The sequence below is a fragment of the Branchiostoma floridae genome, chromosome 9, assembly GCF_000003815.2.
Source record: "Branchiostoma floridae strain S238N-H82 chromosome 9, Bfl_VNyyK, whole genome shotgun sequence".
NCBI classification, from domain to species: domain Eukaryota; kingdom Metazoa; phylum Chordata; class Leptocardii; order Amphioxiformes; family Branchiostomatidae; genus Branchiostoma; species Branchiostoma floridae.
The window spans coordinates 12,370,278-12,395,262 of NC_049987.1; the positions used below are offsets into that span (position 1 = coordinate 12,370,278).

The 24,985-nt window shown below is 43.3% G+C and overlaps 2 protein-coding genes across 2 annotated transcripts in view; one reads left to right on the forward strand and one right to left on the reverse strand.

The window, feature by feature from the left end:
• LOC118422475 (protein eva-1 homolog C-like) overlaps positions 1-16,539 on the reverse strand; it is an 89,151-nt gene extending 72,612 nt beyond the window's left edge. Inside the window, exon 1 of the mRNA XM_035830084.1 lies at positions 16,136-16,539. Within this exon, the coding sequence (XP_035685977.1) occupies positions 16,136-16,226 (91 nt within the window). The 5' untranslated portion in view covers positions 16,227-16,539. The remainder of the gene's footprint in view (positions 1-16,135) is intronic.
• Positions 16,540-20,252: 3,713 nt separating this feature from the next.
• Positions 20,253-21,988, forward strand: LOC118422805 (suppressor of cytokine signaling 2-like). The gene has a single exon (XM_035830582.1). The coding sequence runs from the start codon at positions 20,895-20,897 to the stop codon at positions 21,477-21,479; it is 585 nt and encodes a 194-aa protein (XP_035686475.1). The 5' UTR covers positions 20,253-20,894; the 3' UTR covers positions 21,480-21,988.
• Positions 21,989-24,985: the final 2,997 nt, after the last annotated feature.

Consider the following 24,985-nt stretch of genomic DNA (forward strand, 5'->3'; position numbering starts at 1 on the left):
AGTTTGAGTACCATATAAGATTCACAGTACCGCTAGTTGTTTTTTTCCAAACACTATAACGGTACCATATTTAAAAAAAAAATAAATGCATTTAGCTAAGCCTCAAGAATACTAGTGCATACTAGGTATGCACTAGTATTCTTGAGGCTTAGCTAAATGCATTTATTTTTTTGGGGGGAATTTATGTGGATCTACATGTAAGAAGCATGAAATCTGTATTTAGGGTTAACTTTCTGCAGTTTGCTCAGGTGAGAAGTGTACACAAGAGGTGCGAAGACGATGATCAACTTGTCTTAAAAAAATCCCTCCAAAGTTAAAAGATGTAGATCTTTTAAACAAATATTTATGCATTTGAAAACATTCAAAACACCCTCCAGTGGTGAAAACAACTGGCTCTTAGTCATTATGCCTGACATTATAATAGACCTGTACAATGTTAATTCTATTAATTTGTTGTGAATGTGAATATCTAACAATCATCTGTACTACTTTGAACTTTTAAATGCTTAACCAATGGGCACCTGCTTACACATGAACCATACAAAGGCTGTAGACAGCAATCTCCCAGCCTCAATGCCTTACTTATATAACATGTATAAGTTCAGTGACCCCTTCATCTGTTCAACCTTGACTTTCCAAAGTGGTGAAAGATCCAACTGTTTTGACCAAGAATGCCCTGGTCAAGGGGTTCAGCAGCATACCAACGCCTTGGGTGTCACGGATATATGGACTTCTTTACTAACAAAGGTCATTGACCCTGTAGCCTTGAAAGTTTCATTATTCTCTGATAATAAGATATTAGAAAAGAAAGCAGCTCTGATAAAAGTAACTTAAGAACATTATTCATCAGCCACTGACCAAGTAAGAAGGCCATTACAAAATTAACTTTTACTTTGACCAAGGACATCTGTGACTCATATGCTTTGACATTATTTTGGATTTGCTACTCCTTACTTAACATGACCACCAATGGAAGCAAGTACCAAAAGAAGGGTCATATGCACACATATGATATGCAAAAGTACACAGTTACAAAGAGCGTTCATGCCAATAGGAAACTCAAGTGCCCAACAAATCCAAGCTATGCTAACAACAGCAAGCCAAACACCATACACCACTACATCTTCCACTGCTGTGTTATACACTGACTGGTCCCCTGAAGTATCGATGAACGTGAAGTCCGGATAAACAGGCTCAGATTGCTGAGTACACACTCAGGAGGAGTGGTGATTTCCGTGGGCCATTCAGGAAACAAGTGGTCACCCACAAATCATTGTGCAGTTCAGAACAACTGAAGCTTAACGTTACCTGCAAGCAGATGTTTGTAGGACAGAAAACCTTCCAGGATAGACTACTGCATAATTGTAACGTTATAACAACGGGGAAACCTGAAAATGTTAGAATATACACCCTGACATATTTGGAAAAGTGCTTTTTCTTACGTTCAATATGTAATGTTAATGTTACGAGCATGTTAACCGTTACGTCCTCAAGTTCCTGACTCCAGTGCACTGGCGATTCCGACTCAGACACCCAAAGCTGGAGCACGTTGTCAGTGTGTTGTAGCAACTAGAAACATGTTGCCTATTATCCCATGCCTCCAGGGATGAAAGTTACTCAAGAGTGCCTTGGAGACTTGCAAGAGAGAACATCTTGTGTTGTTTTGTACCTCCGGTTGTCTCAGCGACAGCAAATCGTAAAGTGATGACAGCCTGACAGGGTTTCGGTAATGGCATGTTAGAAATGTTACGAACATGTTTGAGAACCTCTTATGGGTCACAGGTCAATGTTCTGTTATCTGGTCCGGGGATATCCGATTCCTCACTGAGCCACATGTAGAGTAGGAGAGGGATCATGGGTTCATTCACAACTTTTGCATAGGTGTGTTCCTTTCCATGTAACCCCGTATGTCTCAATGTTTCTTTCTCTCCACGACCGAAGCCCTCTCGACTTTTGTCCATTTCCATTGTCGCCTATTATCGTCCTAGCCCGATTATCGCCAGTATAATAACCAAATCTTAACGTTACTAAAAATATATATTTTAACTACTAGTAATATTGGCGTACAAAATGTACTACTTTTATGTTAAATGTATTATAAAAGTAGTACATGTACTCCTTATCGAAATAGAGGCATTGTGACTGACTGAAGCGGAAAGTGGGGAACCTTCTCATCAACATTCCAACTGTGGTTGGCATGGCCGCTAGGTCAGGTTTGTAACTTCAAGTTGCTGTCAACGAGGAAAGGCAGCAGACTAAGCTTCCCTCGTAAAGAAAACATGAAGTGATACCACAATCAGGGTAGACAGGCCGGAGTCAAGTCTGGTGACTAGAAACACTGGAGATACTGTGGTCTAGTCACTTTCGTAAATTCAGCAGTTGTAAGAAAATGATAAGAGAAAAACCCAGCACTCTGACTTTCTCACTTCTGATGCTGCTTAGATTTTCACCGTTGAAACAATCCAATTCTACGTTGATTTCATATTAAGAATCTTGTTTTCTCAATTCCTTCATCGCCGACACACTCCCTGGGTCCCAGCCCAGGAGCCAGCCATCGGCCTGGGGTGTCGTCTGCAAGTCAGCACTCCTCTGACTTTGATCTGGAACTTCTCAATATCACGGGCGCCTCTCCTGGTGGGAGTCGAACCTGTGACTGTCAAGATAATCCACCTGACCTCCAGCATGGCCTTGATGACAACCAAGAAAGGCTGCACCTTTCCCCCAGCGACAACTAAATTTACAATTAAGCACCCCTTACTCTCGCACGTAGAAGTACTGGCATCTTTACAAACTACAGGTCAACGGTAAGACGATATGTTATCGTCCAGTCACACGGAATGATAGTTTGAAAGCGTAATTTTTATGAAGACGGATGTAAATTAGGCTATATATACAAACGTGGTTGTCACATTGCCTTTTTTCAGGGATAGAGGAGAATAGTAATATTCATATAGAACTCAGCACGTCATGTGGCCACAAGGTCACGTGTCCCAAGTGATTGGTAATTCCGGGTCATTCAACTCTGAAGAAGCCTTTAGTAGAGACGGTCGAAATTTCAGTGGGCTCTTCTCTGTTACAGATGAAATAGCTGGTTCATGTGCTGATAAAAAGCAAAGCGGGATTCTTGACCCACGTCCCAAGGGCTCTTACAAGTTGAGAACAGTGAGAACCAGGAAACTACCAATTACCAGGGTCAGGTTGGGTCACCTAGGGGACATCACCATCCGGACCGAATGAAACGGTACCGACAACATCACGGCTATTAAATTAGGAACTTCACAGGTTTTTCTGTAGTCTCCAAACTGAAAGAAACTAGCAACAGATGTCAGCAGAATTGTTGGCAGGTCCGGGCGGACTTTTGTGGTTTGAGACGCAGAGGGTCAGTGGTAAGTCCACGAATCCCCACCAAGATGGCGTCACAAGGTTAACCTGGCTGTCTTGTACATTTGAGGGATTCCATGTACCACGAGCCATGACAGAATTGCAATCTAATGAACTTTCTCGAACAAAAATGGCTTCACGCGAAGTTTCGTTTCCCGACATGAGTTTTTCGAAAGGAATATGATTTGGCTTGTGCATGCCTGTGCATGAGCACGATAAATTTGTAACCCTAGACATTAAATTCCAGTCGAGAATACCTGTACATGTATTAATCAATATCTTGTAACAAAGTGCACGTACGAAATGACACTACGTGTGAATTTGTCCAATCTAAAACACATCAAATTTGTCCTTCATTTGTCACGCTGAAGACAGATGGAGTCACATCATAAAACTCACTATTTATATGTATTAGTACAACACATCAAACAAGATACCGATTATGGTTTAAAAACTATGCAACGAACCTTACTTAGCATTGAAAGGTGCCCAAACACCTACGGTGCCAACAGCAAGTTTAAATGGGAAAGATGAAATTCTGTATCCACCAGTTCGTGGAAAGGTTGATAATAAATTCTATTAAGACATTACAAAATAGCCACGCGTTGCAGCCATGGGATCCGGTAATCAGAGTAAACCTGTCGGTACAGATTAACGTCAGCATCCCTCATGCTTCGGGCTGCCCTGGAAAGCACGTTTTATTCAGAACGGATGAGGATGGAAAATTGCTATAGTATATACATCTAGGAAGAAGTAGGACTCGTACATTAAAGGACTAGTACAGCATGGTAGCCTAAAACTGATAGAATTCTACGCTTATCTTTTCCCCTAAAATTTTCATCCAGCTAGAGAAACGAACTCTGTGCGGCCCTGTTTGCAATTGAACTTTTCCTGAGATCCTGGTATATGTATTCAGTATAACGTTAATAGGTGAAAACTGGCTTCGCTCAGACCACCAACACGACACGTCTGTTACCCTTTGCGCTGCCGAATGCAGTAGTTCTGAGTCACCCGTACTTTCGTGTTCTGACACCAAACAGGAGGAAGTCTGCCGACTTATCCAGGACGACTTCGACTGACGTTGGTCAAATGTCGGCTGGCAGGGTGAAAGACGTCAGGCTTCCGTTACAAAACCGTTGGGACACTGTGTGGGGCTGCGTGATTATAGAGACTCTATCGAATGTGGTTGAATTTTTAAGAAAGCTTTGTAAGCCAAAGTCACGCCTGAGAAATACCAAATAACGATATACACATTGCTATAAAACCCTGAGGTATGGACTGATGTTCTAGGCACGTGCCTCACGCCCCGCACAGTGCTGCCTCCTTGGAGCAGAAACAGCTGCCAACATGTCAGACATGTCATGCAAGTGGTTTTCAATTTTTTTTTCAAATTTTTTCAATCTCATACAGCACGAAAAGTATTATCATCGATATACCATTTAAAAAAAGTTGAAGTCTCTTTGGTCATCGGATCATCGATATATCCCGAATTTTTCAAGTGAGGGACCAGAAATATTTACCACAAATGGGATCTTGGCATACAGTCAATGTGACAAATCAGCATTTCCACATGTCACGGCGCGGGGTTTACACGAGCGCTGCTCCTAGATACTGGAAACAACCTATTGCGACAGACTTGCCCCAGGAAGCTTCTTGACAGCCATTACATGCCCCAGCCCTTCACATACAACTGTGGCTTCAGTCACCGACTTTGTGATATTTTGATTACAACTTATGTTATCTCTCCCACTCCCGTTATCTAAACGCGGAACTTTTGTCTCGTCCATGGGAAGATAAGACGTTCCCCTCCGCAGGCGATATTTTCATCTTCCCGTCTCCCTCTGAACTCTAACACAGTAACAGGCCGGGTACACGGGACTTGTCTGTAACACCCTGTCGCTCTTAGGTTAAACAGACCCCATCGCGGACCGGCCTGGTCAGCATCACTTCCACTACCTTTACTGCCCCAGCCTTGTAGGTGACACTGTCCTAATGATGGACATTCAACTCCAACCGCCTCTATGTATATTCTTCAAGCAGAGGAGCGAGCCGGTAAAATTCCGACTACTACTGCTTGGAGAATAGGTCTTTCTGGAGGCAAAGGTGAGAAATAATGTCAGGCAGTACTTGCACACACAAAAAATGAAATATAGGTAGACATCCTATGTGGCGAAAGGCGCGAGAAGGATTTAAACTCCTCGGTTTTTTTGTGTTCTCTGTCCCCCAAACAGTAATATGCTAATCATTATCAAAATTAACACCGAACTTTCCTTTACTCCATTTCCCTTTCATACAGCCAGTGCTTTTTCCTCAGGAGATACAAGCCTTTGGTGGGATGTTGGTCCTGAGCTGAAGCCTATGTGCTGGCACTGGAAAAAGGCCGGATTCCAGACTACGTTTGTAAAGATTGATAAATAACACGCTACCACTCGCGGTCCGCTAATTGTGACGGAAAAACACGCGTGTTATGCACCTGAATGATCGATGACCACAAAAGGAAGTTTACAGTTTGTTCACGGATTCCGCAGGTGGGCATAAACCGGAACACACCTCCTCATCCAAACTTGACCCTTGATCTTGACTTTAACGATACATCCTGAACAGGTGCATGTGTTATCGTCCATACTGCACGAACAGCGTGCTGTGGTTTAATAATAATAGTTCATTTGTCACGAAGGCTAGAGTATTACGCCCTGTCATTAGAAATCAAGGTTCTGGCATATTAAAGAAGAGCAAGAAGCCTTAGCTATAGAAAACAACTAACGCAAAATGCGTGTTTGCTTAAAATAGGGGCAGCTCCAGAATGGTTTTACACAGAGTTGATCGGGAGATACATATTTGGCAAATATTTTGGTCCTTCGTCATGCTTGCCGTTCTTGATTGACTAGATCTTTAGAACGACCTTGCTCAAAGTGGTCAGGAAAGACCGGCTAACGTGAGCCTAGCCCTTCCACTTTTAGGATCAGTGGTTGATGAATGATTTCCTGTGGTGCAAGGAGAAAGGGCGTGATCTGAAGAACATCTTAGAAAACACTATTGGTTTTCCATCAGGTCGCACCAAGGAAATCCTCTAAATACCTTGCTGTTAAAATAATGGAGAGAAAACGGAATAGTAAATGTAACACCCATGTGATGATCTACACACATATTATAACATGCGAACATTTCACTGTAAGTAAAGTACATTCTATCTTGGCTACTGTAACTGTACACTTGCACCTTTGATATTTCCCCCATAGTAAGCTAATCCTGGCACCTAATCCTCTGAACCACACATTGACAGTTCAAGGTCGCACGGATTAACCTTGTGTGACCTTACGGAACGAATACAATGTCTCGAATGCATCCAACTCTATCATGCGGCTTTCAGGGGTTCATCAGTGACTTCATATCGGTCTGAAGTCACTGATGAATGATTCTGAGAGAGAGAGAGTACTCAAGGTATACGGTATCACGATCCACTGCTAGAAGAAAAGATCGTATTGCGGCTGAAAATAAAACAAACAAATGCGCCAACTAGAGACAAAAAGAAAGACAACAGAACGTGAAAAGAAAAGAGTGCAGGTACACTGCTATGTGTCGAAGGAGGAAGTGTAGATAATATGATACAAGCAATTTACACACAGGAGAACGAGAGGGAGTAGTTGGGACGCAAGGCCTTCCGGTGTTGTTGAAAAAGGAGACATTGGTGACCTTGATCTTGGCTTCCTATATTCTAATTGGAGGATAATACTCGAGCTAAGACATAGCAGAGACCGATACAGCCCCCCGACCCACGCTTTTAAGAAATGCATGAGAAGTAAATCGGAAGTGAGAACTGTGAAGGTTGGACGTGGGTGTATCATTATCAGATGATGGGGTCGGGCACTCTATTTCATCCGTAACAAATAGAATAGAACTCCGAAGAGACATAGGAGATGGGCTCGTGAAGAACGGAGAGACGTCTCAGCCTATATATAGCTAACTAAGTTGCTTTAACGTGGCCTCCTTGGGGTCATGCCTGAGAGAACAGACGAGTCAGCGAAACAAGACGAGATGACATTCTGCTCAAATTGGCGACATTTGATCCCAAGATGATGATATGATGAACATGAAATTTCTCCAATAAATAGGCAGAAATAAAGAGGGGAACAGTACGCCGAAAGTAAAAAAATAGAAACCATTTAACTTCAAGCAAGTTTTCAACGGTTCAGGCATTGTCATTTCTGTATAGTGACAGAACTGTCATCAGTGCAGGCCTGGAGGTAGCTAAAAGCAGCTGACGACAGGCCACAGCAGAAGGGATTAGTCATACATTTGTCGTTCCTGACTGAAAAACGGAATAGTTCGTTCCAGTCGTTCAACCAACTCACTAGATCACATTTGGACCGTAAAACGACGTTCTGGGTGCTTGAATTGATTGTTCACAATACATAATGTACTGAGAGTCATGCATGCGAGGAGGCTGTCATCCACATTACACATAGAAGAAAAATGTGGCCAAACTACCTGTGTGTGGGGTTACGATTTATCACCGAAGGCTTTTCTGAAAAGACGACAAAAGCTGAATTAAAGACCTATGTCCAAAGGTTTACAGTAAAATTAAAGATTGGTTGAGATTGGCATTTTCGGACACGGAGATTAATTTTCTTAGCACGTTAGGCACGGAAAGCTCGATGAGCAGAAATTAAAAACATTGTTGAGGCAATGGCACGGACAAGGACGTCCTTGTGCCGGTGTGTCCTTTCGTATAGATGCACTTCGCGCGTGGCGAACCATTGCCCACCAACCCCGCTTCACTTGCCGGGGTACTTCACATCAACAACTCTGCAAGCAAACTGTTGACAGCGGGTTGCCTCTTCCATTGTTTTTTCTACATTTGAAAAGAACAACACGTCAAACCGTCACAACCACGCCTTGTTATCGTTTGTCGCCAGTGAAACGCGAGAACTTGTGATTTTTTCCTCTGACCTTTTCTGTAGATACTCTTTCTTTCAGCACCCGTTTTATCTTTAGGTTTGTATTTTAAGGGTTTACTTACATCGGTGTGAATGACTTTTGTGTTGTATGTCTATGCATCTCTGTAGCTACTTCTTGGGGCAGATCATAATGTAACGTTGAGTTGGTCTGTTCTTCCAATGCTTATAAATGTATATGTTCGCAATTGATATCTTTTCGTCGTTTGAAGATCATAGTTTCCCGTTTTTAATTGGGGTATAAGTAACAAAATCAAAAAAGAAGGAAAAATAGACAAGAGAGACTGTGTTTTTTTTCACTGTTTTCATTTTTGTCAACATTTCAAAGATCATAGTTTCATGTCTAATTTGGAGGGCATACGTTCCCTATAGAATCAGGAAGTTTGCCGCACCCCGGAAGGAACACAAGTCCCGTGTACATCTTGTTACTCACGTGGCGCACGACTGCTCGTTTGCATGGCAAAACACGGAGGATCGACTATGAAAGGCTTTACCAACAAAAGATTAGCAGTGCATGAAAATTTATCGAGCTGCAAATACATCTCAAATAGGCAATAAGTACCCAATAAGGAAAACAATACATGGCGGGTGGTCGGGCCGGGTCTCATCTGCATCGTTATCATGAGTCGGGATCCCAGAGGAACATGCATATCGGCATATCGGCATATGGGCCTGCAGGAAATGACCAACTGTTTCGTTTCTATATTGCAATTTCTTTACACAGTGCAGGCGTATTCATATTAGGTCTTTCAAAATGCCTTTGGATGTAAGACTTTCGCTAGATCTATGTGCGTAATTTGTGACCAATTGTTCTATAATTCAGTCCATAGATTTACTGTTATCGAAGAAGATTTCATCTTTTCTTCCACCTCATTGGTCGTGATAATAACTTTTGGTGTATGAATATTGTTACACCGTACCATCATCATCATTTCCAGCTGTTTCGTTTTTTACAACAAAAGTTTACAAAAAATAGACTTCAACTTAGAAAAGGAGCAATGTGTTCAATGATATACAGTATTTGGTTATCTATTTCCGATTAAAATGGCTTACAGACAGACGAAAGCCTCCCGACCACATGTGAACAACAAATGTTATCATAGCGATAAAGCCTGGACTACCCAGCCCCGAACTGATCATTTGTCATCTCGGTATCAGTATCTGTCACACGGAGGAAGCCTGCTTTCACATGGGTAGAAGGGTCCTTCCTCTCACGGTCGTAGGTCTACTACTCTGATTATGTCCACATTTTCCATTTACATACTACATCGTTCACAGACTTCTCTGTATTGTATATAGATGTCGTTCCTCATAAGCGAATTTCTTGATGTCTAGCATACCACATACAAAGAAGCTTTATAACCAACTGTAGACTGCCCTGTATCAGGTTATGGTAATGACCGGATGGGAGGGGGTTGCCGGTAATGCTGATCGCCGGCTTTCCGGGATTCTGATCAGCCTTCCTCCAGGCGTCTTGGAATCCCCGCCCAGGGCGCTCCATCAGCTGAGTTTTCCAGCGGGCCTGGCCGGTGTACAGTACAGGTACAGGTACCTACAAGACAGCCAAGTTTTTTGGAAGGTCGAAACTTGAAGGACCTCCCGACCCCGTCTGAGCTGACTGACCTGTTTCCGTATCAAGACGCTTTATTCCTAACTACCGTGCTCAACACATGCGACATATCGATACTCTCAAAGCAGAGTTGGCCGCGAGACGTCAAGAAAACAGTACATAAGAATGCCCGATAAAAACGCCAATAAAACGTCAAAAATACAGCCGGAGCCTAACCTCTGCTTGGAGAGTAATCATAAAAGATTTTAAACACCTGCCAACACAGTTGCCACACGGAGATATTTCCCAGGCACACGCTCGGGCTGTGTTCAAAAATTACCAGACGATTAGCGGCAGGTCGGCCCGGAGCTGGACACGGGCCTGGTGCAGCTCGCGGCGGCTTTCATCCCCCCATGAGCCCGACTCCTATCGGCTCCTATCGGCTCATTGGCCATGGCCCGACCCGACCCCCCAGGCTCACCGGTGGTTTCCATCAGTATAGAGGCTACCCTAATCACAAGCAAGTCCGCAGAGACGCACCAGGGGCTGTCCCAATCAGAGGCAACTCCTCAGAGACGATCTTGTTACCTGTTTCTGTTGACCAAGGTGTATGTCACAGTCGGACTGTCCTGTCTCAACATGGTCCAGGGACAAGAACATTGTCCACGGACAAGTCTACTGGACTTGACACATACACGCGTTACATGCACTACAAAGACCTACTAACATGTAAAACGCAGATATAAGTAGGACATAGCATAGCTTATCATTCTCTCTGTAAGTAGCTTACTGCATTTAGCCCCAATGGGGCATGAATATGCAATGAACTTGATTGTCATTGTCATTGTCACTAACGGTTGAAAGCAAAATCATACAAACCAACGATCTTTCACGAGTGGTATAATTATAAATAAATGGTAGGGATACCGTTCCGGCTAGTTGGTTGATGACTATCATGATCAGATGTATTGTATTTGTATAAAACATTAGGTTGGCAAAACGACTTTATGACCAACCCATTCAGATACAGTGTTTATCTTACAACACACACGATTGCAATCCTGAACATCTTTGCAAACGTGTTCGAAGCTCCCCAAAAACGAGGGAAGATCGTGATGTTTGCCCCGTTTTTCTAACCCCCTAGAATGTTACGATCTTCTCTGATGAAGTTTAAATCGGACAATGTCTTCGCCAGCCGTAAGCTAGACCACACAAGAGACAAGTTTCAACATGGCAAGCCTACCCTTCAGTACAGGCCTTGCCTTTTTCCACATGGTAGATCACTAATACCAGGTGAGTGCGGTTTTCTCATTTCACTAATTAGATAGTCTGTAGCTCAGACGAATTTCCGGAACATCCCGTAATTCCCCTTGTTCTTCGGCGACACCCTAAATTTTGTCTACTGTACTACTATTAGAGTTCCTTCCCCACTTCAAAGTTGGTTATGAAAACATCGTAAATGTTCCGGAAAATACAAATCTTCCCAAATTATCCCGTGATTGGTAACACAAGGTCATCCTTACGCATGTTATGCCGGTTTTAACTGTCCTGGTGTTTGGACAGGCCCAAGTTAGAGCCAGTGATTAGCGGCACGAACAAGCTTCACTCGCCGCCAAAGAGCCAATAAGTGGCTTAATGACTGGACGACAGAAACAGACTATAGTAGATGGAGTTAAACTTATAGGGCTCAGTCCGAAATCTCCTAAACATGACGGTGGATCTAGGACACAGGTGAAACAAAGGCACCGCCTGACACTGATGGAGAGTAGCAAATCCTTTATCAGTAAAACTGCTAACCTGAACTAACTTGGAATATTCGTGGAATATTCAATACGCCAATCATGGATGACAAAAGGCACATGTTCACGTCTCAACCATGCAAAGAAGCCAAGACACTAGCACACTATCCTGTGTGATTCTTTTCTCTTATAATACGGTAACGTTGAAGATACGTGGCTTCATAGTGTACTATACTATGACGTATGTTGTCAGCCAGCTCTTCCTTGAAGATCTTGAAGGAGTTTCCAAGGGGTGGCTTGTCTCCTGGGCGGCCGATGACTTGACTCGGCTGGGGCTGCTGTTTTCTCATTCCATTGGCGGCTGTGGTTGCGCAGAGTTCGCACCGTCCGGCAGGAATGGAGAGCTTTGAACTTTACATTTGGCGCCCAAATGGATATGTCAGGGATCAACTCGTTCAGGTATCGTCTCGTTCTGATACCACCTGGACAATGTGGCAACATTGTACAAATCACAATACACATCTCTGAGTAGGCTAAAAAAAATGATACCATCGACGTATCGTCGAATGTTCTGTTCAGTCGGGACTTTGCTTGGTTCTAATTTTCACAACGAAGCAAGTAAAAGAAAGATCATGACTACTGGACAAGAGATACATGGGGTGATACACATGTATCACCTTTCCCTCGGCCTAAACATTACGAGAGCTCGCTATGACGCAGTTCGCAACACGCCAGGAAGACCTATGAGTATGACGACCAACGGAAGCCCTTACCCTGTCCGACAGTCGTCATAAGTACCCCCTGACACTTGATATGTCCCTTTATCCGGTCCTCCAGCGTCTCTACCCGGGTAAGTGATCACACTAGTACACACATGATCAACTGAGTAGAGCGCCAATATCGCAAAAATGTGTTGGAACTCTTTTGTTGGAAAATAGATCAGATGTCGCAAACAGTTTCATACAGGACGGCCTGACATCTATATTTCAGGTCTATATTCCTACTGACATTGTAATCTTGACAAAGGTCAGACCAATATGGCAGCAAACAAACTGGAGCAGTCGCCGAACTTTCCGAGACCGATCGATCGGACTGGCCTGGGAATAGCACAGAAGTAAATTTAAAGGTTACCGCACCATAAGTCGGACTGGCCAGTAAAGTTAGGGGGCATGGCACGATGAGCTATTTGTTTCTCGTCACCACCTTTTCTCCTTTGACTAAGGGTTGACGTAATTTTCAGCTTTATCTAAACTTTCTGTCACCAAGTCAATTCATCTCTTTTTCATTTTGTCGTCCCTTTTTGTAAGCTTACATTGCGACTGCCTCGGAAGGGGACACAAAGTTCCCAAGTTGTGTTCACCATCCCTGTAAAGTAGAGTACTGAGTAGAGTACTTCTGGCGCAGGTAGGAACGTGCTGTTCCAAGTTTCTGTATGCTACTATTGTTCTTTAGACATCATCATATTCAAGATTTATTCATCATCATTACCCTACCGACCTAACCCCGCTGTACCCGACCGTTCCGAGCTGTGACCGACGCTGTGCAGACCAGGCGCAGACGACATTGATCAGTGTCACCTCCCTCAGCGGGTCGCCATGGTAACACACTGGGTCCCAGATGGCGGGAGGAATTGCCTAATCCCGCGGAAAGATGGAGCAGGGCCGTCATCTGAAGGAATGTTCATTGTGGCGTATATCTTGATACGTAGTTACGTACTAAAAAGATGGGACTAGCAATAATCCCGTTGGGAAGACAAACGTGTTGGAAGAAGGACGGAAATTTTACAGCCCGACCAAATCTCCAAGCAGATATTGTGATCTGCCGCATGACGGAAAGATGAGCCTGATTGGTAAGACGTGGTCTGTTTGAGGATTTAGTCTAAGCCGAGTTGTTGAATGACAGCGTCTTGATAATCCTATCGGTATAAGTGGAACATATTTCTTACAAATTGGCTTTGACTAAGTCCCTTTAACGTGCCGGCAAAAATCAATAGCATGGCCTTTCTTTCTCTTTCTTCTCGCGACACCGTTTGATTACATTTTGATAGGATCATAACGGTGTGCATTACTGGAATCTGGCGCGATTTTACGGAGAGCCTTCTCACCAAATGCCAGAGGACTGCCCGTGTAATTCCCAGGAAACATTGTCATCCTCACGGGACCTGACCACTGCACAACAAATGTCGCCACGCTGCAGAGAATTCGTCCTGAATTTCAACAAATTATGGAGATAAGATGAGGCAGTACAAGGGAGCTCTTATTTTTTAAGTCCCTGTTTGTGGGGCGTAACTGTTATGTGTATAGTATGCGTTACAATATTGTTGTTGAACAGCAAAAATATCTAGCGACGTTTTCTGTACCGATAGCACGTAGTACAGGTAGTTTGTAGGAATCAACAACTGGCTCTAAAGCGTGTGGTATGTATAAGTCTAATATAGCTTTGACCTAAAAACCAAAGAAAGGAAACAGTACGTTTTGGGCAGAGCACCAAAAGAGCTCAAAACGCCGTGAACGTGTTCTTCGCATAAGGACATGTGATTCATCAGATCCTAAACTGGACGAGAACGGACGCATGACATATGCTCGCTGGGATGGACTAAAGCCTACTGACAGATGACGGATTAGCATTTCTGCAGAGGTCGTCACCCCACAGTACGTCCCCTTGGAGTAACCTTGCAAGATCATTTGATGCTTCCTGGAGTTCACGGTCCTTAACTTCTTCTAGACTCGTTCGTAAATGTATACTTACGAGAATAAATCAGCGATCAGCTATAAAAGATACAACATGCACGCGCAGCTTGAAACATATATAAAATTGGTGTGATGCTGTTTGTCAATGTATCGCCAATGACATCCAGATTGGTGTTGATCATCTAGGGCGAAGAAAACGAGCCCCCCGTTCTGATTTCACACCGACCGTTCTGCCACCTGTGGCGCGGGAAACACGACCCAAACACCACAAACTAAAAACAGACGACACCTTCCTAATTTTTCTTGTCCCATGTCTAAGAAAAGCAAGGAGAAAAGTTAGCTTGTAATGATTCTCTACGATTTCCTGAAATCTACTTTTACAAGTGATACACATCGTCTCCGCGAAACACACACACACACACGAAAGCGACACCCTGACTTCGCTATTCTGTAACGTAAGGCCTTGAAGAAGAAGAGGACACAACGGTTGTTGTTTTGAGTGACGCTTGAAGGAATACACAAACAGTATTCAACACTACTAGCTAGCGGTGTCAAAACAGTTCAGCCGACAGATAAAGTATCACAAGCCTCCCCATGTGCTGGCGCTTTCTGCTTTGTGACATTTAGATGAAATATAGAACATTTATTCCTCAAAACTATTCATTTTGACACAGGTATTCAGGATTCAGACATAGAATTGTGTTATATATACTTATGTGGGAAAGTACTTCGCCTGAAACATATACTAGTAATTTGTTGATCCCTAAATGTGTCACTTCGGGGCCTTCCTCTGCAAACAGTTCACCACAAGACGACGAAAATATAAACAAAGCTGACCCAAAAAGCATAAAATCCATCTACTCTTGAAAGATGCAATCCAGAACTAACAGAAGTGTCTACTCTGTCACTCTGTGTGGGAACGCAAGACGACACAAGCGTGCATCTGGCTAGTTAGAACAGTTTAACAAGATCTAATAGCTTTCTACCGTTACGGACGAAATAATGAAAAGTCTGTAAATTATTTCGGTAATCCCATTTGCAGAGGTACTAGGGAGTTAGTTCTCATCGTGGTGTCTCCGTAGCAAAGAACATTTGGTCTTCAGAAACTTTTGCGACTGTACTTGGCTTACTCACAACCGTAAATCACGTACGAGACACCTTTGGTCTACCTGTCACGTCACCTGCGACGACTATGAAACTAGGCTGAAAGTCGCGCCACGTGTTGGCCCCTGGCACCGCTACACATACCACAGATGGAGCCACGGAGCAGCAGGAAATCCCGCCTGTTTTCTGTGTGTGTAACGACACGCAGTACTCTGGGTAGCCTGGACACCATACCCCAACCTCAAAAATATCTTTTGCCTGCGCGATAGATACTTGAGATCGGGCTGGGGTTTGGTAACCAGGCTATACTCTGGGGTGTTCCACCTTCTTACCCTGTCTGACGTAGTGTGACCCAAAGACTTGCACGATGTTTGATCTGTGTCACCGAATCCACTGGGAAAATACAACTCTAACCCCAAGTGCCGCGTGTTTACTGTATCATATATTACCTGCAGGCCACACAAACCTTGTTCCAGCTTCACATCAAAACCGCGTACTCCTCTGCAAAATGACAACCTGCTGCGTTCATGACAAAACAAAAAATCATACCCGCCACAGAACCTGAAAAGTTCAACAACTTCACATCTACATATGTTAGTTATATCTGGGACATAAGGGTACACACGCGCAGCATAATTTGGTAACATTTCCTTGGCAGATTTACTTGCACCCCTAAGGAACTCGAGCATCTTGCAAGGAAGGGACGGACGTTCTTACCTGTGAGCTGTCCGTGTGCGAGTCTCAGAAGTACACCTGTCAATAATAAGATGACAGGTAAAATTCCATGGCCAACAGGTAGCCCAGGCATGGTCCTGTGTGTCCGCTACACCAGGCAGCACGGCGCACACCCCTCCGTCTCACCCCGGCCCGGACAGGCCTGCATCCCAACAACAAATCACGGGCTCCTCCTGCCCTGCTCCTCAGCATAACACTCCACAGCGGCACCACAGCGCTCCCGGGGACCGCACAAATCCAAGGCAAGCCTGCGGGTATTCCTTACAAGACGTCTGAAGGAGGACAGCGTGTTTCCGTGTCACGTCTTCTCGTGGCTTGGCGTGAGCGAACCGCCCCGACCGCAGGACTGTATCGATCTGTTTGCACGTCGTGTTTTGGACGGGCCCTTTGGCCTACTTAGGGCAATTAGCGGGTTGGCATCATCTTTATTTGGAGAATAAACAAACACGGCGGACTTGTCGCGGCACTGAGGGACGTGTAAGAGCCATTGAAAGCCTTTTATACTGTACATGTTTATGTCATTTGATTGTCATTTATATTGTAGCGGAAACATTGACTCAAATCACTAATGGAACTGTGTCAAGTGAGACCGTAGCCACTCCAGCAGTGTGCATTACACACTCAAGCCACTTCTCACTGCGGCTCCGCTTTGTAAACCTGCCTGGAACTATGTCTGAATGAGGACGTGATACGACAGGAGTATTGTTTAGATGAGCACAAAATTGTGGATAGGTTACTAGTATTGTTTGATATTAAGTGTACGCATTTCTGTCTATATTTCAAGACAGATTCCTGCTTGTTCTGAGTCTACGTCATATCATATTGCCCCAGCGCACGGAGGAGGGATGCCCGCACATGTTTTAATAGGACAACTGGATAGGAAATATGAAACGTTTTTTGTTCGATAACCCCACAAAAAGTCAGAAGATAAGTCCCAATAGTCAAAACCAGGCGAACCAAAGCCATGTCGTCTCATATAAGATCATATATGATATGATCATAAAAGTTCCAGCTTACAGGTCGGAAATACATACCCTTACTGATATTTTTGACAAGGGTGCGCCCCTTTCTTATGATTTATATTTCGGCAAGCTTGATTGTTATAATCATATTATCATAATGGTAACACGAAACTAGGAATATATTAAGGAACGTCAAGGTTCTGATGTGGTGGTTCTTCTGTATTCACAGTGCCATTTATTTAGTTTGCGCTTTTGATATCATTACAGGAAAACCATCAGCTATGGCCCCAATTCGATAATATAGTATCTTACATAAGGTGACCTGCATTCGTTCAACTGAGAATACAGAATGGCATGATAAATTTGCAGCATAGCTGAGACTATAAAAACCGTAAATAAATGTACAGTCGACGTCCTGGTGCTTTTCTTTTCGTCCTCCTACAGACTGTCTTCCTGCAGTCACGTAAGAGCGACCTCTAGCGTCAACTTTGAAAACGACATCTTACAGTCCAGGAATTTGTTTTGAGTGTCAGAAGCTCATAATGGATGTTTCTTTAGAAAAAGACATCAACAAAGCAGAAAGATAGAGACAGTCGTCCATGTCTGCGTTATAAAATGTCTATTTCTAGCTTGTTAGCTGAGCTGGTAAATACACATCCTAGCAGCCTTGCACTTGACGAAGTTGAGTAATATTTAGGATCGCATCGCTTGCGTTTCGGTACACTTATGAATTTATATAACCTTTCTTCTTCTTTACGCACTTTTTTTCATCTAAACACTTAAGTTGACGTTATTTTTGCGATTGAACACACCAATGGTTAGGAATGACTCGAAATGAAATATTTCATTTTTTGAGACATCTCCTGTCAATCTATGTATAAGCCTCCAGGCTGGTATGAAGTATACTCTATTCCCTTCCCTATCTGTGTTAATAGTCCTGGCAATTTTGCGCAAGGCTCGAGCTCTGTATCGATGATTTTGGTCACGGTATTCTACAAGCAGTAATGAAAAATGTCCCTACTGTTTGACCGCCATGTGAGTTGGGGTGATAACAAACCATCGTCAATCTGTGGGAAAAACACGGTGCCCATCTTGGAATGTTCCTCACGTCATGATATCAAAGGGTCATTTGTTTATGTGTAGGTTATTATCGATCGTTATCTGGTGGGAAAGGTTGATTGACAGTTTATATTGTATCTTTCAGTACACCTGTAGTCACGGGTTCCCAGTATACATAGAGATGTAAAACAACTTCTACGCAGCATTTCTCCTGAGCTCAGGATTTGAACTTGGCGTTATGTTCCTGGTTATAAAGGAAGGTTTACGTGTAAATCTAAATGTTGATATCTGCATGGAGAATGGACGTCTTGCGGGGGCTGCCGACTGTCTGACGCCACCGGGCTGTCTGTAGATATGAAGAGAAAATGTCTAAGTTAAATCAGACGTTCGGTCAGGCGAAACTGCAAACTGTCAGTTCCTTGTCATCAAATCAACCTTGCGCGTCGCGAAATAAACGGTTTACCTCCCTCCATTCATCACTATAATGGCTCAGCTATTTGTTGATGCAAATTGTTACCATGTCGACAGATGTCGTCTCTGATAGACCTTTGCCAAGGAGGTTATGTTTTCGGTAGCGTTCGGTTTGGTCGGACTCATACAGGCTTCTTACTGTATTGATATCTTTAGTTCTAGTTTAGGCTATGGTAGTGATATTCGATTCATAGCTCTTGGGGCCGAGAGTAAGAGGTGTAAGTTTAAGCTACCTAGCGGCTTTTGGGAACTACAGGGACCGGTTTACTGTCAGACTTTGAAAGGGAATAAGTCGAGATGAGATTGATGGGTCGTCATGATCTTTGGTACGTAGATAGCTTAAGTGAGACTTCATATAGGTAGGTATTTATTACAGTATCATGCATATTGGAATATAATTTGCATAATCAATGAGGAAAGTTTATAAACTCTATTCCAACATGTGACATTTGTAACGATAAAGAGAACATCGATAGATAAACATTATGTAAATGAGGCCCTAATTTGCATAATTAATGAAAAATGCTCTTACCCCATATTGGTAAAGAGAGAACTCCGTACTTTTGGCATTTGGAAATTATGTACAGGTTAACACCATTGACCATAAATTATGCGAACGAGGACTTGATTTGAATGAATTATTAGAAAATGCTATTATAGCCTTTTTTTCGTAAGATATATTCATCTATGTCTGTTATTTGGGTGAGATGATCAAGTACAAAATGTACTAATAATATAATTTATGCAATTTGGGGCTTTATTTGGGGAATTAATGAGAACACAGAATGCAGTTGTAAAGGTTAATGTCATTAGGCGAAGGTATGGGGTCGTGTAACTCTACTTTAGCGGGCTGCCTGGTCTATTTCGTTCCAGCAGTAGATAATAAATATAACCCCTACTGTGTACGAATATCTAAAACATCAAACGATCTTAAGACCTTCATAACCGGTAGTGTAAATATTAAAGACCTTAGTGATAGTATAAACGATGCGTCAACGTACAAGTTGATTTATTCATATACATGTACTTGGTATGTCGGTACATCTACAAAGTTTGTTTGTTTGTATGTATAGTTGTAGAAGACTCTGTACGTTTTCTTTGGCAAATTCAATTACATGTACTATAAATGCAGAAACTTTCGCATTGGCTTGATGTTCGCGGTTTTCGCGGTGGCCGCTTCACCGCGAATCTAAAACCACCGCGAACATTTTCCATAACAGTAAGAGACTGTAGTACAGTGCATGGTGAAATTAAAACCACCGTGAAAAGTCCATTTTCCCGCTACCGCGAAATTAAATCTCCGCGAAATCAAATGCATGTACGATTTGTGGTATGTAATATTATCAGCAAGTGGTTTATGATAAAACAAACGCAAAGAGGTCTACTGACTATCTTCCCACGGAGCAAATATTAATTCTTTTTTATGATATAAGGTTCATTTGTTATCTGCCCTCAGAGAAGCTTCTTGTCGATTGTTGTTACCAGCCGAAGACGCCTGTGGCGCTATATGCTCATTACCACATCGTTTACGTACGCAGCGCTCCAACCATAGGCCTCGAATTGTGAGCAAGGGACCGAGCCTGTGCTTACACAATCTCTCGCTGGCTGGGGTTAATGACCCCTTCACGTCGAGGCCGGCCGCTAGGAGCGCTAACCTATGCTCCAACTCGCTATGTAGTATAATGTTTGGCCAGGTGTTACCCAACACCGTCGCCATTTCGCTGGAACCGAAGGAAAATAGCAGCGATACCAGTAACTGTTACGTCTTTTTGTGTGAAATTGATCCTCATAGCATTACCTGAGCGACCTGAATAAATAAACATACCCAGTGACCTGGAACAAACAACTTCTATATTGTTCCCCTGTCGTCACTATTCACAACCATTCTTCTAACAAACCATATATTGTTCCGATTTCAATAACTGAGCTGATACATGTAGGTCCTTGAGATCTGATTCGTAGTTCCATATTCAATATAGCTGATTCCCAGTAAACCATTATGATGTCGACCATTAAAGGACTGGCGGTGACACGTAAAGGCGCCCGACGTGAAATTCGGAGAAAGTTGACTCACTGTTCCTGGAAACGGAAATCAACCGACCTTATTTTCGCACGGTATGACTATACGCCGCAGGCAGGTGTCTCGTCTACTGCTATGAAGATCGTGGAGTAGTATTGGAGATTCCCACTCTTTTAAGGGTCTTTTAATGCGACAGAAACGGTGGGAATATAGCTGACGTGTTACAGGTATGCCTCGTGGCCAGGAGGGCCCAACCTCGGCCGAAAGCTGTGGTGACAGGAGCTCGGACTTTGACTTCCAGAGAATCAGCCGGACCGTGGACAAGCTGGAAGCGAGCGGCTGGTACTGGGGTCCCCTGACCGGGAAGGAGGCGGTGCAGGCCCTGCGGGACCGGGAGGCAGGCACGTTCCTTGTGAGAGACAGTGAGGACTCCGCGCACCTGTTCAGCGTGAGCGTGAAGACTCCCCTGGGCGCGACTAGCGTCAGGATCAAGTACACACAGGAGGGGAACTTCAAACTGGACTCGGGGGTCAAGAACCGCTGCTGCCCGGAGTTCGACTGCGTGATCAAACTGTTAGACTACTACATGCGGGAATCGTCCAGTGAGAAGGTGACGAAACATTTCTGGAAGGAGCCCGTGGGGAGGAGGAAGATCCCGCTGATTCTGTCCCGGCCTCTGGTGAGGAAGGTGCCGGACCTGCAGCACCTGTGCCGCCGGGTCATCAACGCGCACACGCCGGACCGCCTCGTCTGGAAACTCCCGCTCCCAGGCCGACTAAAAAACTTTGTCATGGACTATCCCTTCTCATTCTAGCATTGTTCGTGTAATCCTTACTTATGCACATCACTATGTTATATACATGTCTGCATTAATGCATTTAATATCATCGATATCGCCGGTACTATTGCAGTATGCCCCGGGCCCTGATTGGGTACGATTTCCATTTGTTGATGAGACGGGACTGACTGGCACCAAACAACACTGCGCCTTATGAGGAACTACACCTATGTACATGTCAAGAATATATATTTTCTTCGGATCAGATGTGTACTCATGTTTCAAAAAGTACAGCTTCTTCTCATCTGGTTTCAAAACGAAAGCGCTGTGTACAATCAAAACGCTATAATTCAGACAAAGACGTGTAATAACGTTGCTGACCCCGTTTAAAGACAGGTTGAAAACATGATGGTGCGGCTGGCACCCATGGTATCCTGTTTATGTACGTACTCATGATTATATGAGATAAACTTGCACGTGTATATAAAACTTGGTAGCGCCCGATTTAAACAATGTCAGTATTAACATAATTTATGACGAGACATGAAATGTTACGTTATAGAATTAATACAGTCAAACCTTTACAGACCTCTATATAAGGGCCACCTGACCAATGTGACCACCAGTCTATGTGGGTCCCGTTGACACAAGCACTATGAATCCTGTCTATAGTGACCATTAGTGGCCATTTTGGTCAGGTTTGACTGTATAAAACAGTCTATCAACAAATGTATAATTTGTCCGTTTTCGAGTTGTGACGTTTCCCCTGCTGGTTAGGGATTCGAATAAAAATGTTTCAAATATTTCCGTGGTTCATATGTAAATCTTTGCGTAGATTTTGATGCGTCTTTGTTTGATGTACGTGGTTTAATTGTCATTAACCATTGCTATAGATTGGTCGGCCTGTGTTTTGAGATCATAAGAGCTCTGTATTGAATCCGATTTCATACAGACCTCGATCCTGTTCATGGCCTTTAGGACTAGTATGTTGGCCATGTTCGAGCGGCCAAAGTTTGGGACTAGATAAAGGCACATAGCCAACTTAGTGCTCTATGCGTTTACCATACATGCATAGAGCCAGAGCACTACATTTACCGTTTTGTGTGCGATCATCATGAGTGATTTTTTTTTCTTTTTCTAGAAATACTCATACCCGCGACAAGGCAAGCTAACCACCCAAACAAACAAACAAGCATGCATGCACAGAAAATTTTGTTGTGGACTATTTGTTCATTTGTGCTGCGAGAAATCATCACATAGCCTGACCCGCGAGTTTGACGTTGACACAAAAGTCAGAATACTTTGCGGCTTTGAACGCCAAAGCGCTGTACGTGTGGCCGTACCGTGAGAGCTCAGGTTACAGACTCATGAGATCAGTTGCATTACAACTTTAAGTTACTGTGGCGCGCCGCAACCTGGATGACGCCACAGTAAAAGCAAATGATTGTGAATTGTGCCCTGCCGTTATCATAACTGAACATGATGAAAATCAGTAAACATCACAAAAGCTTTCATTGCGATCTTTGACTAATCTCCAAGCAGATCCTACGGTAGCATAAGATAGTATCAAAAGCTGGCAGAGGAGTGAAGCCGGCTTATGAGTGTGTTTTGCTACATGGCAAAATTAATGTACACCTCTGGGCTAACTACACTCCTTGGCCAGTTTGGTACTATCTTATGCCATTGTTGGATCTGCTTGGAGATTAATCTTTGACCCAGATCCTGGAACAAATGTCAGTGTGGGTAAGCGGAGCAATGTCACATCTACATAGACTAATCCCTGACACACTTATCAAGACAAAACAAGAAAAACTAAAGATAATATCAAAATTCCGACCCTACCATTAAGTCGTTTAAAAATTGATCCTGTACTAACTTAACCTTACAGTGATTGTTATGTAACAGCACAGTGATATAATCGTCTCCCTCTGCTTCCAAAAAAGAAGTAAAGTCAAACCCAACCTGTTTAGAAATAGCCAACACTAGTATTAGAGCAGAATATTGTTTATAACTGTTCATTGTCACTGTATATCTACTATGTTTATACCATGTACGTACTTGCAATTAGCAAATAAACTTCATTATAATGGCGATAAGCTTGGCGTATTTTATGAGTTCTGCTTTTCGTGCGTCGCCCGCTCGGCTGACGGCAGCTAGTTCCTGGAACAGCCGTATAACCGCGCCGGTTTTCCCGGGAAACAGGATGGTGCTGGGTAACACACCTGCCAGATCCGCCAACTGCTTGATTATACATTGTCACAATGTATGGAGGACAGTCTCCGCTCTATTGAATTGTGCTGTGTATACACCATTACATTCAAAGTGCGCAGAGAAAAAGAAAATGTAAAACAAATGCTAGAAATTGTATCCGGACGAGAAATGCATGCATATGCAAATTGCAATGTTCAAATTGCTGAATGTAGCGGTTGTTTATTACAGGTTGCACTCCGTGTAGGTGGGTTTGACGCACAATAGATTGTAGTACAATATAATACCAAGTGTCTTAATCATTGGTATTAGTTACTATTACAGACTACAGCAGACTTTCTCACAGACACGCAGACGTCACAGCTACGCCAACCCAGCTATCAACAGTACTCTGAGTCGATTAAAGTGTAAGATTAAGCAAATTCTCTTGGCAACCCTTCAGAACGAGATCAGACGTGGAATTCATTAATGCAGCTACGTGTAAAAGGTAAATATCAGCCCCTCACAACCGATTGTGCTATTTAAAAACATATCTTGTGATATTTTCATCTGATACTGAAAATGAAGAAGCGGCCCAAATTCGAACTGGACGTTTGTACCTGCGCCAGACGTGCATTCCTGGCCACTCTTATCCCAAAGTGTCATATAAAATTCAAGAATCAGTGCTCACCCACTAGAGATAGAAAATGGACGTTATAAGAAGTTGTCAGTTCAGTATACTGAGATTGTGCAAATACTGTGCGACGGATGCAGTTGAAGATGAAATATATTTCATATGTAACTGCCCCCATCATGACGATGAAAGAAACAACCCTTTTGACACAATCAAAACAATATTTCCAACCTTTCACCAGCTAGCAGACCTCCAAAAAACTGCATTCCTGTTCAAATCACAGAACCCACTAATCATTAAAAACCGTGAGACTTTTAATAAGCCACTGCCTCCAAAGAAGAAGTCAAACCTTCCAGTAAAGAATCATTAGAATCATGCATATAGATAGCTGTATAGAATAGACACTAGTTACTTTTTACTGTCTGTATCCTTGCAATTAGCCTACGGGCATGGATTTGCAAGTGGATGAATATCACTTTAAAATGATTGTCTGTCAAGTCGCAAACAGATTTTCCTCAGTCACTGTACTGAATCGAGAGAAATGAAAGCTTCAGACGGAGAACGTGGTTTCTGGCCAAGACAATCACTATGAGATGTGGGCGGCATTGTAATTCCACCTGCTCATTAGTACTACTGTCTAGCGTTTCAATTCACCTCTTACCAGTTAATGTAAGCTGTCGGTTACAGACGGGAGACCTCCTTACGCAGTCTTTCATGTCTT

Excerpts from the sequence above, each read along its gene's own strand:
- LOC118422805 (XM_035830582.1), top strand. The coding sequence starts at position 20,895 with ATGCCTCGTGGCCAGGAGGGCCCAACCTCGGCCGAAAGCTGTGGTGAC.